Below are 23,465 nucleotides of genomic sequence, written 5' to 3' on the forward strand. Positions count from 1 at the left end.
TTCTTCGGCCGTGTCCATTCTCAGTGAGCCCAAACCTTGGAATTCATTTTCAAACGGAAGGACAAAATAAGAGCCGATGAGGGCCCAAGCACATTGGCTTCCAGCTTGTACATTCAGAACCTGCGCAGGTACAGTTGGGTGCACCTGACTTTATGGTGAGCATGAGGAGTTTGTGGAGAAGGACCTGTTCACAGGACATGGTTTTATGGTATGAAAGATGCTAGTGCTGATGATCACGTTCAGAATATTTTCCACGCATTAATACCTGGAGCCTTTTGGCTCTGAAATATGACTGCTGTGTTCAACCAGCAGTGGGAGGCTCGTGGACTTTGGTAGAAGCTACTGAATGCGCACGAGGGAACTGTTTCTTCTTCTTCTAAGGATCAAGCTGAATGTGGGCATTTCTCATGAAGTTTGCCCTTGCAAAATAAATGGGTGTGGGTATGTGTGGGTGTGTGATCCTATCACCATGGCATATGGGGAGGGTGATCCTATCTCTGTGTCCCTGCAATGGCCTCAGTCAGTACTGTATAAGAGTCTCGTGTCTGCATCCCAAAGTGGGAAGAAGCCTCCCTGGTTATGTTAAATCATTTAAGCTTGGAATACTGTTTCAGAAGCCTTTTTAAAAAAAGCAGACGTTTTTCACGCCATCTGTTCACTTGCATTACTCAATTTTTGCTAAGAACATGTTAACTCTTATACATACGCTCCCTTATATCTGTACCTTTTTGAAACCAAGAAACAGTGTTCAATGCAACAACCAGTAAGGACAGGTAGGAGCCAGTTTAGGGGGGAAAGTGAAGGCTTTGGTTTGCCTTTGGCAAGATGTAAAGAAAGATCAGTGGCAAACCTTTATGACAATGCAGACTTTCCATAAAGTAGCTAATCAGTTCCGTGGTTTGTGCCAGAACAGGGCCAAAATTTGACGTGAGTTGGAAAAGTTGAGATTAGTTCAAATCCCCCCCCCCACTCCACCCTAAACTGCATCATTTCCATTCCTTAGCTTTTGTCTTCTGTTCCACAGAGGTACGTTTTAAAAGCTGGTGTAGTATATAGGTTTTGCTTTTTGTTTTTACAAAATGGTATGCTTTGATTTTGCAAAAAAAAGAAAGAAAGAAAGAAAGAAATGTACATTTAAGGCACACACTTTAAAACAATAAAGTACAAAAAAAGGAGCAACTGGAACAAAACACAACATCAAAATGAAATGGAGTGTAAAACAGACCACTGCTCTTTAAAAAGTTCTAGCTCTATAACAAGGCCTCAGAGGATGCAAACATTTGGAGGACCAACAATTCAGTAATGTGACGATTTGAGTGGCTATTGAGTAACAGGACAGTGACAGCCCACAGTGACAGCCAGCTAGCCCCTGCTGAATCTCTCCTCTGAAAAGAAGGAGTCAGACACAGCTTCCTCTGAAGACTGTAAAGAAATAATGCGTCTCACATGGGAAGAAACATTCCTGCAGATGCAGTGGGACCTGGCCATGTAGGAACAAACACAATAAGTAGTGCTTGCTGCCAACATTTGCAATTAGTTGGCCTGTTCACAATTCCCATCAGTGTAACAAACCACCAACTTTGGCTTTGATATTTGCTTTGATATTGCTTATTGTTGATCGCTTAGATAACTGATGCTTGCAGATACTCAAAATAATTTTGCTTTACCTCTTTAGCGCCTCTTTACTGTAACGCATTTCGAAGGTGCACTTTGACATGCATTCATATGTTTCAAAATACAGTGGTACCTTGGTTTAAGTACACAATTGGTTATGGAAGTCTGTACTTAACCTGAAGCATATTTAACCTGAAGCAAACTTTCGCACTGAAAGTAATGGAAAGTGGATTAATCCATTCCAGACGGGTCCGCGGAGTACTTAAACTGAAAGTACTCAAACCGAAGCATACTTAAACTGAGGTATGACTGTATAAAAATGTAGGAGAGTTTTTGTCTGATTTTATCATATTTTATAACATTGGCCTTGGGATTCAGAATCAAACAACTGATTCACACCTGGATTAGTTTGTCCTGTACTATTTATAGCCAGCATTTTAAATTGGTTTCATAAATACACTGGCAGCCAATATTGATGATCAAGGAATGGATTAATATATTCTTTGTATGCAGCCCCGTCCCCATTAGGAGGTATGTGGCAATATACTGCATAAGTGGAAATTTCTGAACTATTTTTATGGGCAGTCTTTCATACGATGGCAGGCCTGGTGAACAATTTGGGTGAAGGTACCATTCCAGCTGCTTTTCTTGAAGGTTGCAAATTGGGTTAATAGTATTTATTATGATAAATATGAAAATTGTGTGAATATTGACATCTGCCTGGAAGTCTTAAGATTTTTAGGAGGCCTGGTAACATTTACTGCAAAAATCACAAGTGCCATTTGAAATACATCACTTTCCCCATTTACCATATTTTTCCGTGTATAAGACTAGGAGTTTTTTAACCAAAAAATAGGTTTAAAATTATACACGGGTAGTGCTAAGGGGTGTTTTCTTAATTTGGAATCCCCAAAAATAAGGGGCGTCTTATACATGGGTGCGTCTTATACACTGAAAAACATGGTATTTGTGCCCAAGCCTTGATTTTCAGAGGACCTGGCCTATGTGCTCCCATCAAATGAAGTAAGGCAGGTGCTACCAGGTAGAGGAGTTTTGGGTGGTGCACCTTGGTTATAGAGTAGGTTTTGGGTGGTGCACCTTGGTTATAGAGTAGGTCATCTTGCATATTTTATTGTCATTTCAGCACATGCTGAAAACCCTTTTATTACCCCAGCCCTTTTAAAAATCAGAGATCTTAAGATAAGCAGGGGACTTAAAATTATGTATTTTTAGTTACACTGTAAAGTTAGTTCATTGACCATTTTTTTTGCTGCAATTTGTTTTACAGTTTCTGTGTTTTGTTATTTTGTTAGCAGGTTACGAGTTTCCCAGGGAACATTGTCAGAGGCTAGCTTACATAAATGCTGCAAACGGATGCATAAATATTAATTTTTATACTAGTGTCTATCATTTGCAAAGACATGATGGCAAATATCCTGAAACAAGCCTTGTAACGCAATCAAGGCAAATGCCATACTTCGCTGGTAAACAATATAAAATAAAGGATGAAATGTAGTCATTAGCCAAAGGTCTTGATTTGTCTTTTACTGGGCAACATAGACATTTTCTGACATTTTCCAGCAAGCTCCTGAAATAGTAAGAAATCCTTGTAAATTTCAGTTCTGCCAGGGTTTCTGACATTTGCTACTTTGCTTGGCTTTATGCATACACCACAAGACTCCCGGGGTTGGTTAGAAGCCGCTTCCCGTGTGTATACTGGAACGTGCATTGGGCACCATTGAAAAGTGGAGGGAAGGGGTATTGTGTGTTTTGAGGGGATGCTTTATGGAATTTTATAATTACATTAAACAGAGAAACTCTCAGCATGAGGCAGAACTAAAATCCATTAAACAGTAGTATGCACTATGTAGATAATAAGGTGAACCTTAGTCTGACTGAAAACCCATTGGAACCAGTGCAATTTTCCCTCTTTTGTTTAACTAGGCTTTAGTTGAGGCCTATCCAAGGCATGTCCCTGGGGCAGGAAAGGCATATTTCTGTGCCAGGCAAATCTCCCTTTAATGACATATGAATAATGTGCGATATTTCCAGGGGACAGCTGCAAATTATACTGGAATTGAGAACAAGAGCTCTGGTTAGATACAAATGCCTTGTCAAAGGTCATAGGCATTTAAATCTTATGTTTCAGGGTGTGGAATGCAACGTTTAGGCATTATGACTTAACCACAATGCTGCCATTAGAACCAGTCCAGACAGAACAAATGTGTTCATTCTACTTTCCTTTTTTTCCTTAAAGGGGAGGAAACATTTGGAACAGATGCAATAATAAGGCAGAGTTAGGGTTTCTGTTTTGTTTTTCTTCCAAATGATCCGTTTCTACCCTAGCTTAGCTGCCTGGTTGCAAAGAAAACCTTCGCCGTTGGTTCTTCAGGTTTGCATTGTTAAGCCGTCAGTTCCACATTGCTGCTAATGCCTAAGAAGAGATGTCCAACCTATGGCAGTGACACAAAGGGGAACGCAAACAAAGTTATCCACCTAGATGTGGCAGGCCTGCCCCAAACATAGCCATTTGGAAAACCAGGATTATCCTATGCTCTGTTGTGTGGTGGCAGCGAAGTAGGGGAGGGGTCCAGAGCTGGCAGCCCTAAGTGCTCCAGTGCAACCCACCCCAGACCTCCGTAGATCCACTGAAATTAATGAATGTGGCTAATTTAGGGCCATTAGTTCCCATGAGTCTTCCCTGAGTAAAATTTAGTTGAATGCTTGCTATATACCAGGCATGTCCAACAGATAGATCGTGATCTACTGGTAGATCATGGGGTGTTCCTGGTACCGTAGATCCTGGTTGATCTCTGGCCCCCCAGCGATCTCCTTAGAAAAAAGCAAAACAAAAAAACCCCCACAACTTTGCCTTTCTCCAAAAAGCTCCACAACTTTGGCTTCCTAAGAAAGCTCAACAACTTTGGCTTCCCAAAAAAAGCTCAAAAACTTTGGGTAGATCACTGCCAGTTTTTTTAATACTGTGAGTAGATCACAGTCTATTGGGAGTTGGACGTCCCTGCTATATACCAAGGAGTTGTAGACAAACAAATAGAGAGCAAATATGGCTGCAGAAGACAAGCTGGTGTTTGGGCGACATTCCACCCTGACTTTCCTGTTTTGCATTTTAAAGAGATTCTTCTAGACATCCCTATAGTGCGAATAGTAGTTTGAGCACACAGCATTTCCCAAGCATTTTCTCCCCCAGAGACCCTTACAAATTGCTTTTATTTGGATGTCAGCTGCCCACACATATGCTACACTGTTTGTATTAGATGTAGAAGCAGTTTTGAAAGAGTTACTAGCTTAACCTTTTGTTTGGCAAATGAACTACTTTAAATTTGAGGGTGTGTTTGGATAGTTTTTCACTAGGACACTTTTTGAAACTGAACCATAACATGCTGGACTCCATTTGTTTAATGCAAATGACATTTAAAGCTACATACCATATGTTAACTTCACCTGATTTGCTACACATTAAAACCCGGGCAGTATCACAAGCTCATTTGTGGTGGAATATTTTGTATAAGGCTAGGAGTGCTGCTGCTGCTGCTGCTATAATTATAATTTTATTTTCCTTTTAAAAAATCCAAGTTTTCCTAGTCAAGATTAAAGTTGTAATTGGATCTGAAGGCCCATGCTCTGCTTCTGAGGAGTATTGCCTAGTGTTGGGGGGATGAAGACAAACTGCGTTTTGAACACTGCATTTTCTGCCCTGAAAACAAATGCTTTGGGATGTAGCAGATGGGCATTTAACCCTTTTCTTTCTGGGTGGAATTACTTGCTAAAGAGATGTAATACTGTCACCCAAAATAGTAGCCCATATTAAGTTCTCTCCCCAGACCAGAGTAGGCTCTGTCCCCTCCCCTTCATGACATGTAGAAAAACAGAGCTGTGACCTGCTGTTAAAATGTTATGAATTTCCCCATCTGTGCCATCAGATCCAATGATGAGAGGGAAGGTACCGAAGCATAGAATATAACCATTCTTTTTATAACATGGTTCTGACCTGACTTATCAATCTTCCTGAGGTCTTGCCCACTTGTGTTTGCTTCACTCTTTGAATAGCCGCTGGACATACTGTGGATTCTTCTTGAGTTTGTGGATCTGGTTGAATCATGTGCCTGTGTCATGGACTGCCTGGGTGCAGAAGAGTGGAGGAAGGCACCAGCTGGGGAACCCACAATGGAAGAAGGTTCAGAGCCAGGGGATTGGTGGTGGACAACAATGAGTGGTCAGAGGGAGAAGAGGGAGCAGACTGGGAGGAGGAGGTGATGGAACCTGGAGAGGTAACAGGGTTTAATGAGCAGGAAGAGGCTGTAGCAGAGAGCAGTCCAGAATCAGAGGCAGAAGAGAAGGCTGGAGTGGAGAGGGGCCAAGATGCAGAGATGAGGTTGGCTGCTTAAGAATCCAGGGGGTCTCTCCCTTCTGCTCTGACCAGATTCTCTCCCCCTGGTCTCCCAGAACCCACAGAGGTATGAAGAGGGTGGAGCACAGACAGACAAGGCGTTGGAGCCCCTCAGATTGCTTGGGAAGGACCCAGGGAGAAGGAGCCCTAGAGAATGGTGGAAAGGCAGGGACCTTCAGACCTTGCAATTGCCTCATTGGGGCAAGATCTATTAGGAAGAGTTGCTGTGCTCACTAGGCCTGAGTTGTTTTGTTTCTCTGAATAAAGAGTAAACTTCACTGACACCTTGCAAGTTTTTGCTGCCCTGCTGTGAACACCTGCCCTGACAGCCTGTTGGAAACCTTGACTTTATTCCATTTTTCTCATGTTTCTTTACTTGTTAATTTCCACATTTTGTGTGATCAGTCACATAAGTGATCAGTCACATGACATAAAACCACTTTTTAGAAATCTGAGGGAACCTAGTGGAATTTAGCACTTATTTTCATGTTAATTGTTTCCAGCAAGAAATCTGTTTGCAGCCCCATTAACCCAGAAAATTGTGGGAGTTTTGCAGTGTAGTTTCCCCACTGTTTGCATGGCTCACACCATGTGAGGGAATCTGGGGCAGTATTCCCGCATATCGTTCTTTCCTGCCATTTTTATCCGGGGTGAATCCTAGGAAACAGAAGCACTCAATGGCAACATGTCAAATGGCATCCAGTGTGGTGTCGCTTCAGGCCCACTGATGTGTTGAAATTTAGGGTGACATGGCGGTGTTATTGATCTAAAAACCACCGTTTCTAAAAGAAACAGATAATGCAGTGTAAGAGGAACATTAGAAACTAGGACAGAAGGACAAACAATATAACCAGGAAAACTAACATAATAATCCCATCTCCTTATCATTAGGTTTACTTGGTTGGAAGGGCGAGGAAGCACAATTATGGAGAATAGTGTTTAGAGAGCCCTTGATTGACCAAAAGATGTTGCACAGGGTTTATATTCTGCCTCAGTTCCATGGAACTCAAGGTGGTTTATAGGGTTCTTAAGTTGTTTCCCATCCAATAACTGACCATACATGGACCTGCTTAACTACCGTACAGCAAGGAGATTGCACCATGTACCTTCAACTCATGGCTTGAAACAAGGCTGGCTTCAAATTAGCAATAATAGTAATTGTAGAAGCAAATGATGCTAAATGCCCACCACAGGTAGGTTGATGCAAAATGTGTTGTGGCCAAATCAAGTTCAGCGATCAAGGTTATTTGTTTCCCATTATTTTTAGGAGGGGGGAGATGGGCATTAAAGCAGGTCTTGTGGAGTTACTATAAAACAAGAGTTCACACATCAAAGAGAAGTGCTTTTTGTGACTCTAAAAATGAGTAATGTTGGCAGTAAATTAAAGGGTTCTATATTTTCCCTTGCTGCTTTAGCTGATAAATCACATCTATGAGTCACCGACAAACCACAAGATTACAGAATCTTGGTACTAGAGGGACATGGTGATGTATTTTCTCCTCCTAAACCTGAATATAGTCCTAATAAAATGCAAGCAATCCTATCTCCTAATAAGACTTTCTTCTAGCTCACATTCCTTCCATAAATTGCCGACCCAAGGGATTTGTGTTACTCTCTCCAACTATGCAAGAATATTCAAGTGGTTAGGACTAGAACTCCATATAACCACTTGATTTTATTTGCAAATGCAGAACACCCTTTCTAAGACTCGAGCTTATGGAAGACTTTAAAGAGAGAACAACTGTTTGCAGTCCAGTAGTGACCATAGGACAAGACCATTTGTTAGGCACATTTTGCAGGCAAGCTAATCACAGCACTTGTCATGTCATACCTTCCACAGGGTCCATGTCTGATGAAACAGAGCAAATGACCTGATTTAGGTTTGATTTCAGTGTGATGCTGGGTGATTTTTATTACATTAAGAACCAACAGTTTCAAGTGAGAGGGTAGGCCCATAAGGTGTTTCTCAACCTAGACATATGACTTAACATCTTCATGCCTAAATTTCTGGGTTTCTCCTCAGGCCCAAATGAAAATTTTAGATAACTCTCACTGTGTATATTTATGAATGGAAATATTAGTTGATTAATTGAGTCTCAACTAGTTGATTAATTGGGTCAACCAATTCAAGTTCTCATCACAGATTAAAAGCAGGAGCTTCAGTTAGTTGAGCTCAAGATTTTACCCTTTTCGCACTGAATCATAAGCATCCATATGGCGGAAGGAATAGTTAATCTGTGGTACCGGGGAACCCCCATGTCTTGTTGTCCAGAATTCCCATGTACCTGTTTGATGTGCCCACCCCCTGTTGAATATATTCCACCGACACTGTTCTAACTATTTGAACATCTAATAGTTCCATAACACAGTGGGATTTTTGGACTGTTATTTGCTAAGGAGCCTCGTTGGCATTTCACTAAAGCTGCCTTGTCTTTTCTCTTTCTACCTAACCCCATTTGGCAAGACCCAAGGCTGTGGTTAAGGCCCAGACCTTGTTTGATTGGATTGGAATAGACCTTTGGGCAACTTAAGTTGACTTGAACTTCTTAATTATGCTGTTTGTTGTTTTTATTTGAGACTGATTGGGAATCATTTCCTTTTGAAGCAGTATCATTACTAGTCGAATGTCAGGGGGATCAATGTGGGTAATTAGAACATGTTGTCGTCGTCCCCCTGGTCTTTCGGCAATTTCAAAAGAGTATTTCTTTTATCACGCCAGTCTCTGAAGTGCACACACATGGTAGCCATAGGTTCCAAAACACTGGGATGTAATGTAGGCCATTTGGCTAAATAACTATATTTGATCCTGCAGAGTTCTGTTAGGTTTGGCTAGCCATGGAAACACAAACATGTGGAAGCCATTTCTCAGAAGCACATGATAGTGGAAATACTTGGAACAGGAACTGGAATATATGCCAATTGTTTTGCTAGTGTTATAACTAGGGATGGAGGAACAATTTGTTTGGTCCATTTTTTGCAGCAGACTGCAATCTGGCGCACCTTGAATTTACTTGCATGAAAAGGACACAGCTCTCTGTTTGATGATGCACTTACCTACATTTTGTGGTGCAATTTTGTGGTGCAAAAAGAATGCATTCACATGTGTATTTTATGTTTTTTTAAAAACGTGGAAATGTGTATTTTGCATTAAAGTGCATATTTTATGTAAAAGCTGTGCGCAGAATGCATAGAATTTTAATGAGGACTTTTCATTAATTCTTTCAACAATAACAACATCCACAAAAAACACGATGGGACAGACCTGTTATTGAGTGCCAGCAAAACTGAAATGGGAGGGAATTTGGCTGCCTGGCCACCCCTAGCTATGACATGTCCATTTAGTAGAGTCCTTATGGAATGCTGGGGGGATGCAGGGGTATGCATACCCCTAAACATTTTGTGAATCTAAGTTTGGCCTCATTGAGGGGCAATATTTCAATATGAGTAGGAAAATAAGAGCACCCCTAAACATTTTTTTTAAGGAAAGAAAAGCACCGCTGGATATATCTAATTTTCTAGCTTTTGTGTCTATCTGGGGCATGGCTGGTGCTCCCCGGGGGGCGTGACGCGCATCCCAGGGGCATGGTACGCCGCCCGCGAGGGCGTGGCATGCGTTCTGGGGCCATGATGCGCCGCCTGTGGGGGCATGGTGCCCAGCGTGTGGGGGGTGCGCGGCAGGCCTCGCAGATTCCCCCCCCCTTCACTGCCTCCACACCTGAAGTGTGTTCCTCTAGACTCTGCACACCTGGGTTTTCACGGTATTAGTATTTTCAGTGGCAGGTAAATCCAGATTTCACAAAATATAGAAATAAAAAAGTGCCTTCAGTTGTTTTAATTAATTACGTTTGAACACATGTCAAGCAGCTTTGAAAAAGAAAAAGTGTCCCAGCCTGCAGTTTAAGAACTCTCTGGCAATGTGTCTCAAGCAAAAGTGAAAAGAGTGAGTAATGTTGATGTATTTAATGTGCTCAGAACTCCCATTGGGACTATAAAATATCTACAAGGTTAGTTAATGCTGATTGCGCCACTTGGAATGGCTCCTCTGGCTTGAGGCTGATACTTCTGAATGGTTTCAAGGTCTACACAATTACACAGCTTGTTTTCATAGATATGCAATAGAGGTTGGTAGGGACAGTGTCATCATTTAGTTTAATCACTAGGTGGCACTGGATTTCGTTGTCGGGAGGGAAGGTCAGAGGTTTTCCTGTTGCTGGTCTGTTTAAATTTGAGAGAGGCAATAAAGTTATTGTCTAGCTTCCTGGCTGGGGTGTCTTCTAACCTTTCCACAACATGAGCTAAAAGGAAGGGGAGATTATTTCTGTTAAAAATAAACTGTTTTCAGCATCCCATGATGGGATCAAGTCCATCCATATGTTTCTTCTTATGCGTTAGGTAATGAATGATAGCATTCTAAAGAGACTTGACTCACGTGGATAAACATGTTCTAAATACAGATTGGCTCGCAAAGAGGAAAAGTGAGAGATTAGATCAGTTCTGAAAAATGAACCTCCGTATGCATCATGAAATTGCAGTGGGAAAGAGCAGTGAGAAGGATGCATGGAAGCGCTCGTTCCTTTGTTTTATCCTGAATTTTCTAGAAAGCTGAACTGAAAACCCTGCATGATGCGAAGACATTTTTATGTTAATTGGCTCATGGAGCTGATTTAAAAAGAACTTCAAAACACAGGGCATCATCACAGAATTGTATGGTTGGAAGGGTCCCTGAGAGCCATCTAGTCCAACCCCCTTATTGTTGTTGGAATCTATCTGTCTTGACAGACAACTAAAGAGTGCACCATCAAGAGTAAAGTCAAACTGTTGGAAAGTTATAGAGCCTGCTGAGGCTGTAGAGACCAATACATCAGAGAGATGTTTTATTGCAGCCGGGGCAGATGAAGACGTCCGATTTTGCTGTTATAGGTGCACCACGGCGTTTCTTCTCTCTGTTCTCCCTTCTGCGGCCATTTCTCCTCTGGTCACTGCTGTGGATACATGACCTGTCTATCTCCAGGCACTGCAATCATCTGCAAGAGATTTGCTCACAGCAGGGTTAATGTTGCCAACCTTCGTGGATGATAGAAGCTGGAATCCAACAACACTTGGAGAGCCGCAGTTTGCCCATTCCTCCTTTGCAGTGTCACTTTAGTCTTGGTTAACTGGTTGAGAAAAGTGTGTGTCGGTGTGTAAGAGAGAGAGGTGATGGAGAATATATTTTACTCTGCTCTACCACTGCTGGATATTTAATTTTGCTTCCACCTTTCTTCCCTGATGGGTTGTCCATGCAATTTTTAGCCATGTCTTGCAGGAATTTATTGTGAGACTTCCCATGATTTTGCATCCTTTTCAAAACAACAGATCAAGGACCTGTCAACATTAAGCATTCCATCCCCCCTCCCTTCGTATTAGCCCAGAGAAGTCCACACCACTCAAATCTGTATTTGAGGGACAACTTTGGTGTTTTGTGTTCATACCAGTATGCCTCTTGTGTTTGTCCTTGCCTTTTGATTTGTTGATTCTGGTACCTCAGGTTACAAACACGATCCGTTCCGGGACGCAGTTCGTAACCTGAAATGGTCGTAACCCGAAGCGCCATTTTGCACATGCGCAAAGCGCAATTTCCGCGCTTTGCGCATGCGCAGAACACACACACAACAAAAATACTTCCGGGTTTGCGGAGGTCGTAACCCGAGGTGTTCGTAACCCGAGGTACGACTGTATTAGGCAGGGCATGCACAATAAATAGTTGTGTGTGCATGTTTCTTAAAAAAAACCAAAGCTGTCCAGGAAATGCATCACAAAAGAACACAGTAAGGCAATTGCAAATTCTCAGCACATACTTTTCAGATTGCTGTGAAATATCTTGTGTAAAAAATGTAAGGTGGTTTTCTTGTCCAGTTTTCTGCAAATTTGAGGGATGAAAAGAAAAACTATATATATAAAACTACTAGTATGTTCCTCTGTTCGGGGGTGGGGGTGCTGTAAATAAGTGCACACACAGCTGTAAAAGAAATGAAAGCATTGAGGAAGTAGTGGGCATGAAAAGGGGAGTAGCAGAAAGCAATTATTGATCCAACCACCTCAAAAAACCAAAACAAATTGTCTGCTACTCTAAGTGGTTTGGAGCCCTCTTCCTCCCAGTTTATCAGATTATCCTTTTATCAGAATTTCTCAAGTAAGTATATGCAGCTTCGACTATGGGATTTGTCAACAAATGATAGTATCTGATTGTAAGATTGTATCTGACACTGGACTGCTCCTACTTAATGTGAATGTAGCAGAGAGATGCAAGGATCCCCTCCCATCTTGCACACATTCTGTTGCCACATCTGCAATGTTTCTGTGCATGTTGTGGTGGGATGTGTGCATATCCAGAGGAGAGCTCAAACATCGAAAGAGAGGTTATATGTTACATAAAATTATAAATCTTTACTCTTTGGAATTTACATAGGCGAGTATACATCCACGAGCAACTATTCATACAACCAATGCTATAAATTATAAAAGTATACTATAAATTAATCACTTTATTTGCATTTTTAAAAATACTCTATTCGAACTGTTACATTTTAGGTTTTGAATTTAGTAACACCAATTATCATACAAACCAAAAGTTGGTTTGGGTGGTTGCGTAATACTATTTCTGTCTGCTACCTTGCATGGTAAGAAGTTTTTATGACTGCGTTCCTCAGCATGAATTTCCTTGTGAGGAAAAAGAACTGGAGTCTTATGAAGTGATTTGTAATATCTGATTGCTTATTAATAATACAACATTGAACAGAGGAAGCAGCGAAGCACCAGGCACCCTGGCTTTTAAATCAGGATTGTTTCCAGAGACACAAGGCTCTGCATTTGATCCTTCTTGTTAGCTGGCTGCAAAACGCTCTTTCATTTTGCTGGTTATATTTTGGCTGCCATGTTCCATCTCTCTTGAGAATACACTCAAGGAGGAAGGGAGACAGAGCACTGATTTTAGCTCCCATTCTTTCTCATGCCAGATGTGTCACAACTTTAAATAGCCATTAGCCAACAACGCCATTAAAAAGGCAACCATACTATATGAAACCCTCAAGGTAGTCATCGTTGCTAGACTTAAAACAAATTCCACAAAAACAGGACCAGCACTCCCTCTGGGAGCAAACTCAGGTGGCGATTGCCAATGGGATTGTCACAAAAATGGAGCCACTTGAGAAACAAGAGGGAAGGTATCGGTATGCTTGGTGGAATCTCAGTGTTTCAGAAGTGCAAAACAAAGAAAAACTGAAGGGGCAATCCCCTCTCCCCAACAAAAATCCAGTCCAGTGAGAAGAACTAAGCATGCTAAGTAACTATAGAGTGTTAACTGTTAGAGAAGAAAACTGCTGGAAGTTGGAATGGCTGCTGGAAGAGGGTAGGGCTGGCCGATGGGCTAACTCCTATTAGGAAGTGGGAAAGAACAATAATGCTTTGTCGAGAGTCCCACAATATTCATTCATTTGCAGCTAACTGGCAGATATCAACAACACAACACTTTTAGGGAGATTTTGCGGAAGGTTCTAGAATATCTCTAAACAGGGTCTCTGTATTTAAGAAGGAAAAGAAGGTGAACTGGCTACATCTTGGCTTACTTTAGCGGGCTGTCATTTGTGCTGCAAATAAGTCCCAGATTCTTTCGTGTGATGAAATGTGTGTTTCCGTTTAAAATATTGCATTCACGAGCCACGGGGAGATAAATTCTGGCGTTGTTTTCTTAAGACTGCAAATATTTGTCTATACATGAACCTGGTTGTCAGTGGAATGCTTTCCCCTGTCACAAAGCTAATGTGTTGCTTAATCTCTTTGCTTTTTTTTGTAGTCTCCAGTTTGTGTAGCAGAAGTCAGTCAAGAACTGGTCCAGCAGACAGAAGAAAAACTTGAAAACAGTCCCTGTAAAGAGTTATTCTCGTCTTGTGTGAAGTAAGTTAGGGTTATTTCACTGTTGCTGTCCAAAATAATCTTTTCCAATTAGGTACCAGTTAAAGGCTGAGAGTTTTAATTCATCTCAGCTTCTTATTTGTTGCTCAAAATGAACATTTGTGATCTTAAGGGCTTTGTACAGGCAATGGTGGGGGTTTTTTTGGTGGGGGGGAATTTAGAGTGTCCAGTGCTAAACACAACTGGTTCTGATTGATTCGATATTTGTCCTGTATTTGTGGCCCCTTAATGTAATGGGAATAACAAGAAGGTAATACTCAATAAGCCAAAACTGAAAAGGAATCAGTACTAGGTCCAACTCTTCTATTTGCATCCTTTACTTGTTTCCTTAAAAGAAAAAAATATCCAGGAACACCCGCACCCCCTGCAACATACACTTAGCATTTTAAAAACTTCCTTTGAACTCCCAATAGTTTGCAGTGGGGTTGCATATTTGGCTGAATGCTGCTGGCTGTGCCACTCATGTCTCTTTAAAGCCATATAGTAAGAAACGCCGGAAAACAGCAAGTCAATCCCCTCCCCTGAACCTTGCCATTTTTCATTTTGTTAGCTAAGTGGTATAACATCTGCTTTGCATCCAAAAGGTCCCTGACTCAGTCCCTGGCATCTCCAGGGTAGGACTTGAACAGATCTCCACTTAAATCTTGGAGAGTTGTTGATAGTCATCATAAAAAAAATACCGAACTAAATGAACCAATGGACCATATAAACTGACATCTTCCTTTCTTCTTACGCTCATAAAACTTCCTATTTGATCTTCCTGTACTTCCCTCTCCTAAAGGCATGAGTGAACATTATAATAATAGCAGTAACAAGGGGTGGGGGGATGTGTCTGTTTCTTGCTAGGGAAAAGAATTTTCCTTTACAATGAAGAGGGAAGTGCCAGCCTTGATTGGTGTAGAACACGGGTGTCAAACACAAGGCCCGGGGGCCAAATCCGGCCCGCCAGACCTCGTCATGTGGCCCGTGTAGCCAGGGCCGGAGCGTCCACAAAGGCAGACTAGGCGAAAATGGAGGGGGCACTGCCACCGCTGCCCGCCCACCCACCCACCCACCCACCGCGCCCAGAAGGGAGAGCGAGGGCTCCGACAGCGCCTTCCCTCTCCGCCAGCAAGCGCGTGACAAAACGTCGCCGGGGCTGCAGGCAGGCAGGCAGGCAGGAGAGCGCCTGCCGCGGCGCCCGGGAGCTCTGGGCTACAACAGGCGCTCGCGGAGGCTGGGAGCACCACGCCCCACCACCCGCGCCACCCCATCCAGGGCTGGGGAAGGGACCTGGCAGGCAGGGCCCTCGGCACGGCGCTGGAGCGGCACGGGACTCTGCGCACCCTTACAGCGCTCCGTTTCTAGGCTCCTCGCGCCTAGAAACGGAGCGCTGGAAGGGTGCGCAGAGTCCCGTGCCGCTCCAGCGCCGCACCCAGGGCCCTGCCTGCCAGATCCCTTCCCCAGCCCTAGCGGTGGCGGGCTGCAGCCTTCTACCCTTAAGAGCACTTGAGAGAGGCGAGTTCGCTGCTTCTGACGGGAGGCAAGTCACAGCCTCGTCTCCCGCGCGGCTTCTGACGCCCCATGGCTTCCGTGAGTGAAGGTCTTTCTGCAGACTCACCACAATCCCCTCCCCCTCCCCCTCCCGGGCTGCCTGAATGCTGCATTTCCCGGTGCCTCGGCTTTCTAATCTGTCTACACCAGCTCCCTGCACACCTTCCCTGGTTGCCATGTATGCTCCCTCGACCCCGGGAAGGTCGAGATAATGAAGGCGCCTTTGTGCAAGGCGCGCCCAGGAAGAGGTGCACGGTTGGGACCAATAGGTGTGAGCAATGCAGATTTGTTTTCCTTGGTGTGCACATATATATTAGAATAAGATATTTTTTTGTTTGCAACGCGTGCTACTCGGTGTGTGCGCGTGTGTGTAAACAGAGCTTCAAGCCACACACGCCTTGCCCCATTGTTCTCCCCCCTCAGCGGCCGAACCTACCCTTTATTGATGGGAGGGAGAGCTTTGTCCAGTGGTAAGTGGGCAGGGCAGTGGAGCCCATGAGAAATAGGCCTAGGCTGGGGGTTAGGGGTGGGGGTGGGGTTAAATGCAGCTCCTCAGTCGATCCCGCGCCACAGCGATCCTCCTCTGTAGAAAGCAAGAGATCTGGGAAGACCTTGCCTTGAAATCTGCCAATGATTGCGGGTGTTTGAGCGCCTTGGTTGCCTTCCATATGGTTGCTCTAGGCGGGTTGCAAGGATCTGAAGGGTCACCTGAATCCGGGTCATCAAAAGTGGGGAACTGTGCTCGATCCTCCTCCCCACCCCCCTCCCAAAAGCGTCCCTGTCGGTAACACCTGGCTTAAGATATCTCTGCTGCTGCAGTAGGTAGAGCACGTCATCTTAGGGGGGTTGAACTAAAGTTTTGCAGATTTCTCCTATGAGGAAGTCTTTAAAATACGTTTTTGAGGTGGGAGGAATTCGAATCTGCTCTTATTTTTGTGACCGGACTACATTTGGCTTGGTAGATCTGCGTTCCATTTTTTTTATTAAAAAAAGCACATAAATTAGTTTTGCAGAACTAAAATCAGTTATTACTTACATTATTACAAAAAAACAGTAATAATTGAATGCAGTGACAATAATTTATGATAATAAAGAGTGGACACATAGTTCTACAGATACAACCGGCCCTTTGAGGGTGACCAAACTGCTGATGTGGCCCCCAATGAATTTGAGTTTGACACCCCTGGTGTAGAACTAACAGAGAAATGTAGGGTTTCTTTTTCTCTGCCAGGGTCCCTAGTGAAATACGTAGCATTGGCCACAACTTGGCAATGTGCATACATGTGACAAAGAAGGTTTTTCACTCCTGATGGTGAACATGGTTTTTACATGCTTTTTCCTGTGTATGTATGTGGTGTTGGGAGGTCCCGTACGAAACCCAACCTTCATGTTGTAGACAGTCTACATCAATATATTCTAGCCAAAACAGCAAAACAAAAAGCTTCAAATCCTTGTGCTTCCAAGGGAGGTGTAGGGAATCCACATCCCTTTCAGACTGAATTGCTTCCCATTCAAATTGGAGAGGGAGGGGGGATGAATTAATTGGCTGTTAGCCTATGTGGACAAAAGACTGTGCAAATGCTGCTGTGCACCGTGGCATTGAAATGCACGTGTGTTGTGTCATCCTATTGTCTGTGAAAAGGCTTATCGATTTTCGCAAAGTCGCAGCAATTTTTCTATTGTACCGAAAAGGTCTGCATAAAAAGATTTGCGTTGCAAACCCTAGTTCCCGTGTTTGTCAGGACAGCAGGACCTTAAAACAACAAAAAATATCAAAAGCGAGGGATCATTGAAAGCCGTCACCATGTAGTCTCTGTTGGCTGGGCAGCTTTTGTTGCTCCCGGATGGTTTAAGTGGGTATTTGCAAAAATAGACCAGTAGTTCTGCTTATGTGTTTGAATGACTTTGTCCTGCTTTTATTTTGCTCTTTGCTGGGGAAGAAAATGAGAATCGTTCACAGTGTTAACAACGAGCTGGTTTTGTCCCCTTGGCTTTGTTTGTATCATGTAGAGATACTGCCATGCAGATGGAAAACTTACAGTTATGAAAAAGGCAGAGCTGAGCTTGATGTTCAAAGCTGTGCCTTGCTCCTCTGATTTCAAAGCATGGGATTTAGTGGTAAATCTGGCCTTTTAAGACCAGAAGAAGAGTCTGCAGGATCACACCAATAGCCCATCTAGTCCAACATCCTGTTCTCACAGTGACTGGCAAACCAACAATCAGGTTTCGAACATGAGCAGCCTCTGTTCCTGTGGTTTCCAGCAACTGGTATTCAGTGTCAAAGTACAAAACTAAAACTCAAAGAGATATATGAAAGGCAGCCATTGTTCCTTTTTAAAAAGAGAGAGAGAGAATTGTTCTTAATTATCTAGCTCAGGCATGTCCAACAGGTAGATCGCAATCTACTGGTAGATCACAGGGTGTTCCTGGTAGATCATGGTTGATCTCTGGCCCCTCAGTGATCTCCTTACAAAAAAAGGGGGGGACCCAACTTTGGCTTCCTAAATAAAAGCTCAACAACTTTGGCTTATTAAAAAAAGCTCAAGCTCCACAACATTTGCTTATTACAAAAAGCTCAAGCTCCACATCTTTGGGGAGATCACTGCCAGTCTTTTTACGACAATGAGTAGATCACTGCCAGTTTTTATATTCTGTGAGTAGATCACAGACTATTGGGAGTTGGACGTCCCTGATCTAGTTGAAATAAACCAGCTTTGCATAGCATTTAATTAGCTATGTATATTCAGGTGTGCATGAAGAAACCCTGCATTTTTTGCTCAGTCAATCAAACTGTTGCAATACCTTTAATAAAGGGTTTACTGGCAAGGGGAGAAACTATAAACACTGGTTGGTAGAACATGTTTTGGTTTGTCAGCAAATATCATAAAACCCAGGTGTTTGAGAACTGCTAACCTCCTAAAATATTAACAATTACTCATACCATCAACATCCGCAGAGTTTGACATTAACAATAACATGCTATATATTTTTAATGTATTTACATTTGAACTTGTGGAAATTCACCTAAGCATCCTCGCTTCAAAGAGACTACAGTACGTCTTCATAATGAGACTCGGGATTGTAAAATGTTTGTCTTGTCTTTTTCATCTGAGACAGATCTGTTCAAGACTACCTAAGTGGAGAACCTTTTCGAGAATATTCAGCCAGCATGTACTTTGATCGATTTCTCCAGTGGAAATGGCTGGAAAGGTAAGTGGTCCAGGTGGGCGTTGTATGTCTTTATTCTATGACGGGACTTAGGAAAGGATGGTTGAGTAATAATGTGAATAGTACTTCTAGCACCTGCAAATGAATTGAAGTTCACTGTTTTTGACTGCCCTTAGACAATGGGGAGACTTTGTCCAAACTTTTCATGCTAATCATAAATGTAAGCCCATGTTCTTTATTTTTAATATTAAGAAGCTAAATACTCAGTTAAGAATATTCAGTTACTAGAATAAACAAAAGCACGGATAAAGGACAGCCCTGGTTCGTACTTTACTTCAATGGAACTTGGTCCATTGGGTGTGTATGCTAGGCAGGTGCAACAACTTCATGAGGCTGAGGTGTCTCCAGCCCCCTCAATAGGGTTGCCAGACTCAATAGAGGACAGGACTTCTGTGCCTTTAATTGCCCTGCTCTCTTTTGAGTCTGGAAACCTTAAAGAGAAACCAGCAGACCGTTTGTTTAATTACCAAGCAAAGGGTCTGCTGGTTTCTCTTTAAGGTTTCCAGACTCAAAAGAGATCAGGGCAATTAAAGGCACAGAAGTCCTGTCCTCTATTGAGTATGGCAACCCTACCCCTAAGTATCTTTGGGCAGGGGGCCGGGGCCACCTCAATGTTGAAGGAAGATCTGAGTACAGCACAGCGCCAGTGGCTGAGTCCTCCTGACTGTGAGAGGGGAGGTTGTCAAAGCCACATTGTGCCGAGTTCCGTCCCAAGGTTGCAATGCATTATATCAAATGTGTGCGATGGGCCGCCTCAATCTTGGGTGCAAGTCGGCGTCTCTGATACTAGGATGGCAGCCTAACTCTCCCAGATCGCACATACAGCTAATGGAGGAATTTTACACTTTAGCATACTCCCAGTTTTGGCAACAATGCATCTATTACTGGCATACTTTTGCTTTTACTCGGATTTTCTTTGGTTTGTCTGTTTTTTAGTATCCTTTCAGACTTTTTTTTTTTAAGTTGCCAACTGTTGATTCAAGGTATTTGTTGTATTGTTTTGAAGTGGGTTTTTTTAAGCGCATCTCCCAGTTGCTGCCTGCCACACAAATACTTCCTTTTGACTATTGAGTAACTGCAAGCAAGACAACACCCACACATCTAGGATTAGAGAAAAGGGCCAGGAGGGCAGATGGGTGTGGAGCCTAGCCTAGCTGCTGGTACGTCTCACTTTCGAAATTTAGCATGAATGTTTTAAGGCAAGGCTTCTGTGTGCCTTCGCCAGAAGCTTGGGGGCTGCAAGTTCCACTATCTTAACGTTGCTATCTTTGATAGCTCTAAGCTCACCCTTAATGTAATAGCACGCCGCCCCCTGGTGGCTCGATTGGTTGTGGCAGGAAAGCAAGAGTAATGATACTCCTTTGAGTATCAGCTGTGGATGTTCATTTAATTGCTCCCTGAAGAACAAATGACAGCGATGTTCTTCTTTTTTAAAAAAAATAAAAAAGTGAGGTGCTGGAAGAAAAAGCACCCATTTTCTCCACGGATTTCAGAAATCCAGTTACAAGTGAGAGTTCGATAGTCCAAGCTTGACTTTTCTTCAAAATATCCCCCGAACCTGGATGGGATAGACGGAGTCAGCTCCACAGTTGAAATGTCTTCAGCAAGGAGGTGGTGAGGCAGCAGTGGAGGAAGCTGCAACTGTGGCTATTAGTCAGCCCACCTCTGTGCCGAGTTGCTCCTTCACAGCCATGTAGCAGTGACAAAGTGGAATAGGCCCAGATTAGGTCAACATAATATTTTGATAATCAGGTTGGCCCTTAATATTTCCTTGAGGGAGAATTGATGTTATCAGCACCCTAACCGCTACCCAAAGGGTGCTTCTGGGCTGTCGCTATTTTGGGGTGGAATTTAATCACATTCCAGCGGATTGAGTACAGGGGGTACAAGCCTCTCTCTCTCTCCTGACGGGCAACAGAGGTGTCCATGTACTCAAGTTACTTGCCCTAGAACAGAGCTGGAGAAGCTTTGACCCTCCAGAGCTTTGTGGACCACAAACCTCACCTTTCCCGACCGTTGGCTGTGCTGGGTGAGGCAGGTGGGAATTGGGAGTTGAGCACCATATGGAGGGTCAGGTTGGTCTGCCCTGCCCTGCAGAAACAGGAAGCAAATTGCTTGTGTCTAATAGCTCTATAGGCTACAATGAACAGTGTCATTTGAGAAATGGGGAAAACCTGCAGAATTTCAAAACAGCTGGCAATACTATCATTGTGCCTTGCTGTAGGAATGGCTGACTTAACTTTTCTTTTGTTGAGCTAATAGCCTGGGATGGTGAGCTAATGGTTAGGGGGTGATTTTCTTCGAATTACCTTTAAAGCAACCTTCTTCTTCTTCTTCTTCTTCTTCTTCTTCTTCTTCTTCTTCTTCTTCTTCTTCTTCTTCTTCTTCTTCTTCTTTCCTTTCTTTCTTTCTTTCTTTCTTTCTTTCTTTCTTTCTTTCTTTCTTTCTTTCTTTCTTTCTTCAAAAATAGCATTAAGAGTTTTATCTCTTTTCTCTCTCCCCTTCCCAATCTTTTTTTCAGGCAACCAGTAACGAAAAACACATTTAGGCAGTACAGGGTATTAGGAAAAGGTGGTTTCGGGGAGGTAAGTAGTTCTGAAAACTTCTGTTGAAAACAATGTGCTCCTCGGAAGAACAGTAAGCCAGACCCACAAAAATCTGATGGACTGAGCGTGAAAATGCTACGAACTGCATGATTTTCATGATTTAAGGTTTAAGAATCTTTAAGCTTGAGCCACAGATGGTGTGCCTCAGGCAGTGTTTTTGAGATAGTAAGTGTTTACCTGCATGTAAATATAAAACACTAGTAAACCATATTGCTTGAGAGAAAAGCAACATCTCAGTAGTAGAGTAAAAGTAAGTAAGTACTAATAATAGTCTTCGGTATGGGAAAAGGAGCAAAGTTTGAAGGAAAATTCAGAGCGCATTGAGCTACAGAACTCATTGAACACCCTAAACTGAGAGACATGTAAAAGGTCTCAGATCAAAAGGCCAGATCTCCTGGCATCTCCAGGTATGTCTGGGAGAGGTGTCTGCCTGAAACTCTGAAGAGCTGCTTTCCATCAGTGTAGCCAATACTGGGCTATATAGACCAATGGCCTGAGTTGGGATATGGCAACTTCCTATGTTCCTTTGTTGAAGAGGCTTCCAAGACTCCTTTATTGCATCATGTTTCTGTGGTTGCTCTTTTGACAAGTGAGGGTTGCATCTCAACCCCTTGGTTGGCTGCAGCAAGGTCTTCTTCTTGCTCAACCCTCCAGAATGGGAATTTGCATTTTCTGTAGGGCCCGGAACCTCTTTCAGCCCAAGGACCACAGCCCCTTCTACACAGCCTTCCTGGGGCCACAGCCCAGTGGTGGGCTGCACTCGAGACAAAAGCGGGAGAAGTGAATGCAAATTGTACCTTTGTACCTTTTGCTGGTCTTTGACCATATTAAAGTTTACTTACTTACTTACCTTTGTACAGTAGGCTAGTGTCTAAGTACATCCCCATGCGCCTCTATCCAGGCAAACAAGAAATATTAACAGAGCTCAAGGACACATTCTAACCAGGCAAAGCATTCAAAGAATGTGCAAAGCAGGTCTGGGAAGGGTGTGGCTGAGGTATGGAGAGTCTCAAGGGTTAGATGGAGAGGCCAGGAGGGCCCAATTTTGGGTGCCAGGCCTGAAGTGCCCCCCATCCATTGGTAGAGGTTATTCTGGTTAGTGTCTCTCAGTTTAGGGTGTTCAATGAGTTCTGTAGCTCAATGCGCTCTGAATTTTCCTTCAAACTTTGCTCCTTTTCCCATACCGAAGACTATTATTAGTACTTACTTACTATTAATAAGTCTGTTTAGTTAGTTCTGAATTTCCTTTAAAAGTAAGATGGGGGGGGGATTCAGATAATACAGTTTTATCAAGAAGCTATTTTGGTAACTTAGGCATCAATCCTAACCCAGCCGACCTTGGAGCAAGCCTTGTTGAATGCAATAAGACTTCCTTCTGGATTGGCACGGTCAGGATTACCAGTTTTAAATGACTAATTCCTCCTACACAACCCTCCCTTCCACAATTTGTTGATGTTGTTGTTTTCCTTCTAGGTGTGTGCTTGCCAAGTACGAGCAACTGGGAAAATGTATGCATGCAAAAGATTAGAGAAAAAAAGGATAAAGAAGAGGAAAGGTGAATCCATGGCCCTAAATGAAAAGCAGATTCTAGAAAAAGTCAATAGTCAATTTGTAGTAAGTATTGCCAAATTTGCAATGGGCACAGGCTTTCCATTGGGCGGCACACCCATCAAGGAATGGCATTAGTCACAGGAAGTGTATATTGCTTCCAGAAAACATCTCGGCTCAAGCCAACATTCTGAAGTTGGCTGTATGTGATATGTTTTGTCACTCCCAGTACAGCCTTTTCTGTGCATCATTCTTTGATAGTCCAAAACGCCAGGGCGTCTCGTGCTTCATTTGTCAGGCCTTGAGCTGCTTGAGATGCAGGAGTAAAATGAGAAGATCAAACCTGGAGCAGCACAGGAAGCCAAACCACCACCACCAATGATAATTGTGTAAAAAGTGATTGATAGTTAAACCAAACATGGCTGCGTGTAAAAAAATCTAAGGGGGAGGGAGGTCTACTTTTGCCATCTGCAATAAATTATCTGTTTTGTTCTGATGAAGTATGAAATGGGGTGCAGTCTAGGGGATCTCGTCATAATAACGTAATAATCTGAGCTGTTTGTAGAAATTGGTGTGAT

At 43.0% G+C, this 23,465-nt stretch overlaps 1 protein-coding gene across 3 annotated transcripts in view; it reads left to right on the plus strand.

Moving 5' to 3' along the window:
• Positions 1-23,465, plus strand: part of GRK5 (G protein-coupled receptor kinase 5) — a 165,677-nt gene that overhangs the window by 111,621 nt on the left and 30,591 nt on the right. For 2 of the 3 annotated variants that reach the window (XM_035138644.2, XM_035138645.2), the window contains exons 5-8: positions 13,854-13,954; positions 18,623-18,715; positions 21,255-21,318; positions 22,813-22,953. In XM_035138644.2, coding sequence (XP_034994535.1) covers positions 13,854-13,954; positions 18,623-18,715; positions 21,255-21,318; positions 22,813-22,953 — 399 coding nt within the window. Of the gene's footprint in view, positions 1-13,853; positions 13,955-18,618; positions 18,716-21,254; positions 21,319-22,812; positions 22,954-23,465 lie in introns of those variants that run through there. The other variant, XM_035138646.2, reaches the window with a different exon arrangement.

Source organism: Zootoca vivipara, chromosome 5 (assembly GCF_963506605.1).
Source record: "Zootoca vivipara chromosome 5, rZooViv1.1, whole genome shotgun sequence".
Lineage (NCBI taxonomy): Eukaryota > Metazoa > Chordata > Lepidosauria > Squamata > Lacertidae > Zootoca > Zootoca vivipara.